This window comes from Anser brachyrhynchus (genome assembly GCF_964034855.1).
Source record: "Anser brachyrhynchus genome assembly, chromosome: 3".
In the NCBI taxonomy this organism is placed as follows: domain Eukaryota; kingdom Metazoa; phylum Chordata; class Aves; order Anseriformes; family Anatidae; genus Anser; species Anser brachyrhynchus.
In genome coordinates, this window is record NC_137696.1 from 98,279,790 (window position 1) to 98,293,136 (window position 13,347).

Below are 13,347 nucleotides of genomic sequence, written 5' to 3' on the forward strand. Positions count from 1 at the left end.
CTTTTTTATAAAGAGCATCAGGAGATTACTAGTACTGCAAGACACTATTAGGGGTCAAAGTCATCTGTGTTTTTTTCCCTCTTCCATGCTTCTGCCGACTCCCTTGCCTTGTCTCTGTCTCTCTCTCTCTCCCCCCTGCTGGTTTGCATTTACATCTAGGTCACTTCATAACAACTAGAAAATGTGAAATTTGGTGTTGAATGGCTGGAGGTTACAATAGACATTTCATTGATTTCAAATAAAATGTCAGACATAAAATGAAGCATTCATTTCTGTAATTATCACTGCTTAGTGATACTAAAATTTCACCTTGTTGAAATAGAAGAGGGTAAAGAAACATATGAATATTTCCATAGAAGCAGCATGTTGAAGTCACTTTTCGGAAGAGAGGGTATGTTTTTAATAACAGAAATATTTTTTTAGGGAAACAAATAATAAATGCAGCAATTCTGGAGAGAAGTACCAAGAGATTATTAAAACTGTAAGGCACAGTACACATTTTCACACTTGTGAATTGAATGTGCTCAGTCAAAAGTAAAATCACTGTTCTTGAAAAATCTCCTGTATTGCTTGACAGCTGGTTAGATGTTCCCTTGACAACTGCTCTGGTTAATCAAGGGTGTAAATGAAGCTGCTGTTTCAGTGTTTTGCAGGAGTCATTTTAGATTGTCTCTTTAATATCAACGCTTTTTCAGTGAAGAGTCATGTGTGTTTTTGTTGGGATTTTTTTCCCATGATGTATTATTAAGTTGGGTTAGTGTTTGTCAGCTTGAAGGAAAAAAATAGCAAATAGTTCTAAAAGTAATCCTCCAATTGTAACATTAAAAAGTGGACAGTAGTTTAACTGGTTTGTAATCATTTCTCAGAAGACTAGAAAAAACCATCTTCTATCTTCTAGATATTGATATTTTAAAAAAAATATTTCTATGACAATTTAGCTTGCATAAAATTAGAGGCCAGTTCTCTTTATAAAGCCTGTTTTGTTTTGTTTCTTTTTTGTACCCACTGATCTGACCTTTTAATTTTATGTCTCTCCTTAGGCTGTTAGAAATCTGGCTGCACCTACAGCACTATACAGAAAATATAATTACTATAAACTATATTTTTTAAAGTTTGTTTACACAACCGTGAATGCACCATTTTTAGATGATTACATTATGTAGTTATAATGCATGAATGCAGTTAAGAGTCTTCCAGAAGTTCCACTCTCTGGACCCATTCTCATCCGTATTGTCAAATATGTAATCAGTTTAAGATACTTTACTGTGTTTCCCTTGATATAAACTGGTAGCTGAAGCAATCATGCTATCAATTAGGGCTTAAGTCAGTCTTTCCAATGATTAGAAGAGACATCAGTATGCTTTTTGATCATACTTTCTATTGTGCTCCTTTAGTGCCACCTGGTGACCAGCTTGAAGAAAAAGAAATTACGATCATTTCTCACGTGGAGAAGTAGCTGTGATAATTTGAAATAAAACCTTTACTCGAGAAAGATTATACCAGGCGACAGATTTAGAAGTGCCTCAATTTTTCCTAGTTTAAGAGGATTTCTTTTAATACAATTTCCAACCTAAATTAATTCCATACTTTATATCTACAATTGTGTCATAGACACAAGCATGTTAGGTAAACATTGCACTTTGTTAGAAATTCAGTGTTCAGTCACTTGATTAATCAAGTTGTAACTAGTAACTGCAGTAATCACTGTATGCAACTTCAGTTTCGTGTCTGCTGAGGTCCATCAGTCTTTTGTAAAGAAACAGCCCCTGTAGTAAACCCTTTGTTAATTCTTGTTCTTAACAAGAGCTTATATAAAATCCACAGCAGCTATGAAAAATCATGTTATTCTAAGCCAAATGCAGAAAAGAAGTCTGAACCTCTTCTCATTTCAAATCTGCGGAAACAAATATTCAGCTACATCAGGCCTGCACCTTAGCATTTACAGGAACAGGTTGGGCCCCACATGGCTCCAGACCTAGTTAGATTACTGTAAGAAATGCTCTGTATATCATTCCCATGCGTCCTACACACATACATGTTTCCCATACCTACTCTCTACACACTCAGTTCTCTTCTGCTACGTGAAACCTTTTTATATCATTACAAGTGTGATGTGCATGAATCAGACCAATTTTGGTGCCTGACAAAATAATCCTGCAATAGGAATCATATTGCATTCTATTCAGTCACTGTCTCCGGAGGTAAAAATACGCCAGCTTTGAATGCAACTGAAATATGCCACTGAGATGTGAGGCAGATGGACTGAAATGCCTTCAGCATCTAAACAAGTGAAAACCACAACTGAACTACAAATACGTCAAAATTTAAAGATGTCGGTGATTAGCCACTTTTATCTCGGGTGTTCTTTATGTGAGGTCAGTATCTCATAATAGGAGGTTAATTAGAAAAAGAAAGAAAAAATGTCAACAGAATAAATCATCAGTTTGGTTTTATCTTTTCTAATATAGATGGATTTTTTTTATATATATATAAGGTGTGCGTAGTAATACTGCTGCATTTATCTAGCTGCAAGATTAAGACAGATTTAATCTTGGTTTATAAGAGAAATATTATCCAGTTGTACAGCTAGATGAAGAGGCATTTTATTTCAGGTCATTTCTGCTGCAGAACATTTCAAGCATATTCTTTTCTCCATCATTGTTTTTAAAAACTAGAATAATTATCTTTCATATGTCCATATTTTAGTACTTTGTGATTGCAAATGCTGTGGTAAAGATAGAGACAGCATTTCTGCTTTAATTGCCATTTTTCATTATTTTCATAATTTTCTCAGAAAGCTGTCTTTTGGGCTGAAATTTTCCATGCTCTGTCTCTTTTCAAAAGCTCTTCTAAGCATATGTGAGTAATCTAGCAAACTCAAACACTCCTAATTTTGTGGTAATGTAAGCATGAAAAATATTCATTTTTCTCACATTTCAAATGACAAGTTTTTCATTTCTGTGACATAAGACAGAGAGAATTTTCATGTATTATTTGCTTGGAAGTTCTTGCAGAGAAAGGAGCAAACGCTGAAGGCAGTGGTGGCAGCAATCCTAACATGCGCTCCGGAATACAGGGCAGTAGATTGCTGCTCACAGCCTCTGCTTTTTTCTAACAGCTCAGTCTCTAATCTGCTGGCTGACATCAATCTAATCGGCTCTTCCCTTTGAGTTTACATTGCCATATCTTAAAAAAAAATATATAGCTTTATGTTCTTTGTGAAGTTAAGACCTGATGTTCAAAATCACTGTGTAATAGCTGCTGCTTATAGGTATTTATTATTTCCATTTTTCTGACATGCTACTTTAAAAGTAGAATGAATCACCAGATACACCTGAGTAGGGATAACCATGTTAGCATGTATATGATTTAGGATACCTGTGATTAGCTACATAAAGATACTGCAGTAAAAACCATTTCAGCATTGAATAATCTTTAAAGATTATTTTAATTGCACCTATTTTTATTTTTCTATGTCTTTTTTTCTTTCCTTTGCAAAGAATCTAAACAAGAGAAATTACGTACCCGAAGCAGTGATCATGTTTGAATACCAGACATTTGCAATGAAAACTTACAATGCTGAATTCAGCTTGGTAGGCTAATTGCTTGAAGCTGATCAAATGACATAGACCATGCTGTTCTATTCTTCTCTATCAGGCAAACATTCTTAGTTATGAATATTGCCACATCACTTAAAGCTTTATTCGTTGTTAGTTGCACTGTTGTCAAATGTGATATGTAGGGTTAAATCTTGAATTAATATAGAAACTACAGAATATGCAGATTCCAGAAATCTTTCTGAAAAGCAGGGATAAGGGAGGGTGAGGAGGAGGCACTGCTGTGGGTATATTAGGTCTATGCCAGAAAATCCACATTGACTGGTATCAAGGAAAGGTTATGAGTTGGTTTTCTCCACAAGAATGGTAAATTTACTTTTACCTGAGAAATTATTTTTATACACTGTGATTTTCCTGGAGAATTACCAGCAGCAGAAATATTAGTAGGAATATTAAATGAAATTCAAGGTATTTTTAACATACCACGAATTGGTTGGAAATCAGAGCAGATAGAAGTACTTTCTCCAAAATTGTCCTTATGCTGAGCATTTGTAAAGGAAATCACAAATGCCCACTATTTATTGAGGAGGAGCTTGTGTTTACTCAGTCCACACTTTATAAAGAAATTGTGAAAATCAGCTAATCTTCAGAACAGCAGACATTGCTGTTGACTCCCTACATTACAAATGAAATGTTATTGTAACTTTATACTACATAAAAAGGAACTGAAAATATTAACTTCACTTTTTTAAAGCCTAAAATTAAAGAAAAACGAACATTTTTCAAATTCAGTTGAATAGTCTGAGAGTCTAGGTTACATTTTAAAGGGCGATGTGGAAGATGCCACTCAAATATCTGTCTTGCAAACAATTTTTAAAACACTGTTGTTCCTAATTTAAAAGTAGGAAAAGTGTTGCAAACTTACAAAGGTGAAATAATTTAACACATTTCAACCCCGTGCAGCAGAATGCAGTGAAAAGTCAATGAGTTAGTATTGACTGAAGTAGCTCTGGAACCAGAAGCAATATAGCCATTAGAAAGGCAGGATTTATTTATATGGGTACATCACCTGCTGATATAGACATACTGCCTATGTGACTTGTGTTGGTGGATGTACTGTTTTTTTCCTGCTCACTCAGATGTCACTGAACTGCAGTTAGTGTTAGAAATGTACCCATATTCATTAGGGGCCTGATACTATATCAATTTATGTCAATACAGTGCTCCCAGTAACTTCACCCAGAGGTGAAAACTGAGACTCCGGATTTCGTACAGGATCTACAGATAGGAGGATAGAAAGTAAAGCCGTATACACAAGCAGAAAAGCAAAGCTCAAGGCATAACACAGGATAAATTATACCATGGCAGCATACAAACAGGTGGTGGTACATGAGGAAGTCGGCATTCAAGAGTGTGGTAGGTTTTGCTGCGGTTCATCCAGGAGTAAATTTATCTTTGGAAGTGCTGAGGTATGTCATTTCTAAGAGTAGTAATATGTGCTTGTAGTGTTCAGGACATCATGGGCTTTAAAATATGTTAACTCTTTCGTAAGTCTGAGGCTTGACATGAAGATTCATTTGCGCCAACGCAAAACAGTTTATGAGATTCCTGTCATTGTCTCTTAATTCAGCTAAAAACATGGGAAATTTGGCAGTCCAAATAAATGTAGAAATTTCTTTCAGGATCAAAATGTTGTGAAAATGTAATATTTTTTTTTTGGTTGAAGGCCTTTCTCTGGAAACACAATTGTATGGATATGACTGAGTAGAGTTTGATGACCTATTGTGCATGTAGTCAGTAAATGTGAACATGGTTCCCAAAAGGAGGCCCATCACATTTTCTTTTAAAGTATGTGAAAATTCAAACTGAGGATGGAAGTCGAAAGCACTTGGACAGAATTATCATAGCTTGGTTTTAAAGAACCTGTCAACTAATATTCTCATATCCTGCCATTGCTGCAATAATGTTTATACTAATTCCTTTCTAAATGCTAAATATATATATTTGAAATATATATATATTTACAAATCATCTTGTTGGATTGGATTTTTGTTATTGATATTATTCATAACATTTCCTCAGATCTCATCATAGAAAGAACTTAAAGAATTTGGGGTGTCTGATTGAATGTTCACTAGTGCTTGCTTTACAAATTCCCTTAACGTTATATTCTTCTTTATCTCTGAAGCTCAGTACCAGAGTTTACATTAACAGCGTGCTTCCCAAGTAGCGATAACTATATCACTTTGTAATCTTGCTGCTCTGAGGTATGCAGCCTTTCATTTCTTACTCCATTCTGTTTCCCCTGTAGGGCAGGAAAAGGAAATTTCCACCGATGGAGTTCAGCATCATTCAACATTGATGATACTTGTCCAACAGTCTTCTACACTAGGGAGACCACATGTCAGCCACACTTAGCACTTACAATTTATCAGTACCTACTTACACTTGTGAAGATCTCTTTCTTCATCTCTGTATACATTTCAAAAACTAGAGTCAAGAACAGTAGGAAAGCAAATAGAAGAGGGACATTAAAAGAAGAAACTTACATCTTTTGTCTCCTGGGTAGTCCATGTAGCCATAAAACTAGAATTCTTATTGTCCAAAGACTGTCATCCCTTATGGAGGCAGAAGCACCTTTTTCACCTTGCCTTTGCTGTATGAGATTCGAATACTCCTCTGTCAGTGGCATAAACAGTAATGAGATCTTCTGTTTCCTTCCAGCTATATGTTGCCTGTTAGCAGTCCTGAAGGGTACTGCATGATTGAAATGGCTGCAGATGGAAATCCTCCTGTACAACACAGACTCTCGCTCTCATATGAAGCATCTCAGGTGAGTCTGCAAATCATCAAAAGACAGTTATTTGCTTTGAACACACAGAAATCATTATATGCACTTACTTTCTCTTTAATATGTCATTTCACTTAAGGCATCCATAGTGTTTCCAATGATTTCTTCAGCTTACCGAACCCAGAAATGTCTATTTCAGCTGCTTAAAGTCCATGAAAAGGACACTGATACTGCAAGAGGAAAAATAAAATGTTTGCAGTGTCACTGACTTAGGCCACGGTGCTGCTAGGAACAATTCAGATAATGTCTAGCAGTAATCCTGGTTACTTTTTATTTGCAGTGCACACTGTATAGTGGAAGGCAGTTATGAATCATCACTGACTTAACCTGGTGTCAAAACTGTTGGTAGGATTTGCCTTCTGAACAGTATTATAAATGTGATTGTCTCCATTTTGAAACTGGTAACAGAAGACTCACCCTAAATGGGCAATAGGCTAACTTTCCCAGATCTGGAGATTTTCTGTTATTCTTTGTCTCCATTTTATCACCTGTCTTTGTTCTGCATTCTAGCATCACAAGATTCTTTCTGTATGGTATGTTTTAGGTGGTTTGGGACTTGAGAATTTGAACTATGATTGAGAGTTCACCTTATAAGTTTATTCACTAAGAGACAGTACAGTTAATTGTAGAGATACTAATCATGATGTGCATTGCATGGTATGCTCTGTCAATTAGTAATAGGATTTCTTCCCTGATCCTTCCTAGTCAATATCTGTGTTTGCTCGGTTTGATAGAAAGAATTAACTTGTGTTAGATACTACTATTACCCCAATTATTTCTCTTTTCCTAGCTTTGAGATTATCATCCCGGTTTTCTGAAAAAGTAGAAGGTTTCTTTTTCTCTCCCTTTATGTCTGGGGTCTATAACTATGTCAGAAAGTAAATCTATCACTGTTGGCAGCTTCTGTGTAGACAATCTGTGGAAAGAGCTTACCCATCAGGACATAATCATGTAGAGAAGCCAGCAATACCATACTAAAAGAAAAACTTACAGGCAGACACCTTTGATGTCATGCTCCATGTTCATACAGCAGAATCTTTCTGCCCCTAATCAGGAAATTTCTTTCATTCATAAGAAAGTCCACAGCTTTTTATCGCGCTCTACAATTACCTTAAAGGAGGCTATAGCGAGGTGGAAATCCGTCTCTTTGCCCAAGCACCAAGTGATAAGACAAGAGGAAATGGCCTTAAGTTGCACCAGAGGAGGTTTAGATTGGATATAAGGGAAAATTTCTTCACTGAAAGGGTTGTGTAGTATTGGAACAAGATGCCCAGAGGAGTAGTTGAATCACCATCCTTGGAGGTCTTCAGAAAATGTGTAGATGTAGAGCTTAGTGACATGGTTTAATGGTGGATTTGGCAATGCTAGGTTAAAGTTTGGACTAGATGGTCTTAGATGTGTCTTCCAACCCAAATGATTCTATGATTCTTTTCTGTTTCTTTTTGTGGAGGTCCACAGTTGTGTTTCAGTTCATATGGATTTTTGAAGTGAATGTTCTGGTCACCCCCACTTAGCACACTTCATGTTGCAGAGCAGTCTTGGACCATGCTAACTGAATTCTCTTAGAATAAAGACATTCAAAAGGTGCTCCCTCTAAGTGCACTTACGGTTCTGTAAACACTAACAGGTATTTCAAAGGACCAAATTATATTTAATTCAGATAACCACTTACATGGTGTATAGTACGAATGTCAGATCCTCATGACTAACTATTGTGCTTTACAGATCTGTTTCTAACCTCCCGAAACCGCTGTTTTCTTTACACTTACACAAGCAATGAAAGAAAAAATGGTTTCTTATCTCTAGGAGGACTGAAGAATTTCTTCCCCTTCATGGCTCAGTTGATTCTCCTTACCACTATGGCTCCAGGTGAAGAAGGGCCATTTACAAATAAGTGTTAGAAAACTTAAGCATTAGTATTAGGAAAGTTACCATAGCGTTACCATAATGTTATGTTAAGGCTGTTAGGTTATTAACAAGATTAACATGAATTTTTCCTGTCCGCTTCCTTAAAATATATTCTGGTTGTGTCAGTTTAACTCAGAACAGGACCTTTACAGGAAAAAACGTGCTTTATGGTGTACTAGCATGTGTTTGAACATCTAACATATTATGATAAAAACCATTGATGCAAGAAACTGAGGAGAGCCAACTGAAGTTATTCTGTGGTTCACTGGGTCTGCCCCCAGGTCATCGCTTTTGTAAAGTAAGTCCAATAATAAAAGATTGTGCTGCAAGAGAAGTGTTAGATACATACTTTTTTTTTTTTTATCATAGACATTGTACGTTCCAGCCCAGTGCTTTGCTTAATTCTTGTAACAGGTTCACAGATGGAGAGAAAATGTCTGTCTGCAAATACTATTTACAGATTTTGTCCAAAACTATGCTGGTTTACAGCTATGTTTGATAGGAGAGAGAGTCAAGTGATACGAAATGAGTTTGACAAGTGCTGAACTGATGTCTTTGAATTCTTTCCATGTGAAAAGTCTGATTTAATTTTATCCATGCTCTAAAAGGTGTAGGATTTTTTTTCCTTTTCTTTTTAAATGAAAGTCGTTGTAAGTAGAGGAATATCTGAAGGCATTCATGTTCATTGTATCTCCAAATTTCACTTCAGATTGTCAGCAGCATAGTTCAAGCAGTGATAAAAACCATGTAAGACACAGCAAAACAAGATTATATAGATATGTGAAACCTAGACAAGGCAATATGACGTTTTCCTCCCTCTGCTCCTAAATTTTGCAGTTGGCGTCTAGATATGATAGTGAAGGGCTCCTTAACTATAAATTATCTCCTCACATAAATGATCTCTGTTTTACACATCCTGTGGTATATTTGTTATTCCACTGATTTATTCATACTTGAACTAACCAGCTTTCACTCACTTTCTGGATTGGTGGTACTGTATAAGTAAATGTATCAAAGAATGACAATGAATTTTTTTACCTGATTTTTTAAATTATGAAAAAAAATATGATCTTTTCAATTCCTGACAGGCAAAGGAACTTAGGCATGGTGAAGCTCCATATCAGAGCTCCAAATAGTCGAACACCAGCTTTAGGTGTGGAATTCACAGCACTAAATGAATCACTTGCAAAACTTTTATAAGTTATGGACAAGGTTTTTCATCCTAGATAGGTAGCACAAGAACACTAATATGACTTGGTCAGACCCAATATGAAATAGTTGTGGGAGTTTCTTTGGCACCTTTACCAGGATGTTCTAGGCACTTGTGACTCTAGAATTTACTAACTAAACCTTTCCCTTTTCTCCTGGGCTTCAATATAGTGGTCTGTTTTTTGTCACTCATTCAGGAAACGTAAAATCTTGATTGTATAATTCCTTTATTTTGGGGTTCTGTAGGTCCCAGATCCTAAGGAAAAGCTTTGTCATTTAGTATACAGTTTCTCCTTTATTCCTGTGCCAGCCCACAACCAAGATTGTAAAACTTGTAGCGTAGAATGAGGGAAACGCTAAGAAAACCTTACACCATGTTTAAGGTTAGTTAAGTCTCAGAATTAAAATTTGTATTTCACAGAACATATGCTGTTTTACACATTTGAAGATATGCACACACATAAAAACAGGTTCTTTGTATGAAGTAAAATTAAAAAAAGAGAGCCACATTAAAAAAAAATCCTACAATCAAATATCATCCCTTTTGACCATCTTCAAGTAATGGCTGTTTCCTTTATCTCTTATTATTCCTTCATTGCTTATAGTATCATCACACATCACATTCTTTTCTGCTGTTTCTCTTCTTGTTTCTGCAGATCACCTTTGGATCAATCTTTCTTGGAAATGTTCCTGTTCATGAAGAGGTTCCTCGATGTGTTGGGCAAATACATGGCTATAAAGGATGTATTAGGGATTTTCAAGTTAACAACAAAGAATTGTTCATCATAGATGAGGCTCTTGGAGGGAGGAATGTTGAGAACTGTAATGTTCCAATATGTGAATATCATCCATGTCACAATGGTGGGACCTGCACTAGGTAAGAGTTACCATTTTATCATTTTATTATCTACTTACACAGTGGCATCCTTAATGAGAAATTATTATAATTTTCTGTGTAATAAAGTAATCACCTATCTTCTGTCCCGATAATGCTTCATGCCTAACCAGAGAGATTTTACACCTGATTTGCTTACATGAAAACAGATATAAAATGTAATTACATTGTCCATGCTACATGCATATTGGGTTGCTGCCAGAATTGCTTCATGGTCAACTAGTTCACCTATAAGGCATGGTGACTAAATCAGACTCTTTTTACAGATAGGACAAAATCACATAAGGTCTCATTCTTCTGTCTAACTGTATATGCTGCTAGGCCCGTACCCTCACCTATCCTCACGATGTTCTGGGTACACATCACATGCATTCATCACCATGCTATGAAAACATTAACGAGTCATCATCTTCAGCACTTATGAAAAAGAATGCTCAAAGAACCTTTGAGAGTTAAAGTGCATCATAATGAAAGAAGAAATGGGATCCAAAAGAGATGCGGGCTAAAAGCACAGAGGATGGTGTTTCAGTTGAATGATGGTTCAGTTGAAGCACAGTAAGTTTTTAAGCCATAGTAACTTGTTTAAGGCACTCAGAATTTGAGAACCGCATTTCTGTTTAAAATTGATGGAATTTTGTAAGTAGCTGCCATGCCTGTTTTAAAAGTATTCAGGTTCTGCAGTTCTGACTTCATAACATATACTTGCCAGAAAAGTATTTGCTTTTTCAGAGACTGATCATTCCTCTAGATGTCACAAAACAGATTGTGTCTCAGGATATGGAAGTTTGGATAGGTTACTAGATAGGGATCTTCAGAGGTGCAGTTCCTACATCCCAAAGTCCTGATGCTTTGTTTTGTCCACCATGTGTGCAACACAGCTCCATCACTGTATACCATGTAATTAACTAAGGGGAGAACAAATTGCTTCTGCTTTTCTGAAAAGTGATGAAATGTATGCGTGTGACACATCTACAAGATTCACTCTTGATGAGTCATGTACCCATCTTCTACAATTTCTTTGTGCTGGATGTAAACAGGGTGACAAGGTGCTGGCAGGCATTTTACACGGACTCTGCCTGACAATACCAGGGTCAGAAACCCATTTCTTCTCTTTACTGATCCCATTTTCCACAGCTTTTCATCAGATTGAGGAGGTATGGAAGAATAATGACTTTCATACCTCCTGATCAGCCTTGTCAAGTCTGGCTCCAGAATGTCTCTAATCTGGACATGAATACTCCTCAAAGTTTTTTCCTCCAAATCTATTGTCTTAAGACCTGAATTGATTGCTTCAATGAATGAAGCATCTCCCAAAAGGAACGGTGGAATATTCTGTGAGAATAGGCTCTTCCTGTAATTCTTTCGAGGCAATTCCTGCTAATAGTATTTAGGAATCTATGCATTAAGTACGTAGTCTAACAAAGTCTATATATTAAATAGATCAACTTTAAAGCTGTAGTACTCATCACATTCTTCCTAGTTGCAAACATTCTTTGATACTTCTTGAAGCTGAAAGATGCTACTCTCTCCCTTAGCTCCACAATAGTTTATTAGTTGCTTTGTCCTAGAAACTAGTTGATAAACCACTATTCAGATTGAGAGGAATCCTGTAGTGGTTCACACCGTGTTATCTGTGGAGCAGGAGAACTGAAAAAACAGAGGTGGATATTCTGTATATAGTTTCTAGGGAAAAAACATGTCAGTCCCAGTGTTCAAATGGTGCATGTGGACTACACAACATTGTTATCTTCAGGTAATGATTTTATATTGATGACTGCAAACAATAAGCTGTAAATAATCTATTATTTTTACTTGGCAAGGTTTTAGTAGCACGAGGCCGCAGGGATGGCCTCTGTCAGCAGAGCCCAGCAGCTGCCCCATGTCAGAGCAGAGCCAGCTCCAGATGGCTCCAAAAGGGACACACTGCTGGCCAGAGCCGAGCCAGGGAGTGACACTGGGTGGGCCTCTGGGAGAGCAGATTGAAGAAATGGGAAAAAAACATCCTGTGGAGAGCCCCCGCAGGAGCAGGCCCCGGGCCGGAGCTGCAGCCCGTGGAGAGGAGCCCACGCAGGAGCAGGGGGTCTGGGGGGAGCTGCCGCCCGTGGGGGACCCGTGCTGGAGCAGTTTGCTCCTGATGGATGGACCCCGTAGTACGGAGCCATGTGGGAGCAGTTCTTGAAGAGCTGCTGCCTGTGGGCAGCCCCCGCAGGCTCAGTTCGGGAAGGACGGCATCCCGTGGGAGGGACCCCACGGGGAGCAGGGGCAGGCAGTGACCGTGAAGGAGCGGCGGAGGTGAGGCATTAGGGACTGACCGCAGCCCCCATTCCCCTGCACCACTTGGGGGGAGGAGGTAGAAGAGGGTGGATGGGGGAGGTGGTGTTTGTTGTTTTTTTGTTTTGTTTTGTTGTTCTCACTGCTCTAGCTTGTTAGTAATAGGAAATAAATTACATTTATCTCCCATATGCTGTTTGTTTATCCCTTGGCAGTAATTGTTGAGAGATCTCCCTGTCCCTTTCTCAGCCCATGAGCCTTTTTTTCCATCATATTATCTCCCCCTGTTGGGTTGAGGAAGGGAAGTGAGAGAGCGGTGTGGTGGTGATGAGCTGCCCATCCGTGTTAAACCACCACGTCAATAATAGTAAAAATATTCCCATCTCCACCATTAATTTTATCCATTTGCCTACTTATTACTGGAAACAACTTAGTTGCATTTATTTTATTTTTTTTTCAGATGAAACAAGCAGTAATTTGACAACTCTTATGAAACTATTATTGACTTGTTTAAGATGTTGCCAGTTATTTCACTTACACTGTTAAGTGGCAAGAAAAAAAGATTTTTTTGTTGCATGTTATTCTTCAGGTGCTTGGCAACTAATTAGAGCTTTTGCTTTTGAAAGGCCATGAAGTATTATATAATGAATAACTCA

General features: G+C 37.4%; 1 protein-coding gene across 1 annotated transcript in view; it reads left to right on the forward strand.

The window, feature by feature from the left end:
• The window catches only part of EYS (eyes shut homolog), a 959,435-nt gene that overhangs the window by 839,437 nt on the left and 106,651 nt on the right, over positions 1–13,347 (forward strand). The window contains exons 41-42 of the mRNA XM_080584128.1: positions 6,282–6,390; positions 10,182–10,402. Of these exons, the coding sequence (XP_080440254.1) occupies positions 6,282–6,390; positions 10,182–10,402 (330 nt within the window). The remainder of the gene's footprint in view (positions 1–6,281; positions 6,391–10,181; positions 10,403–13,347) is intronic.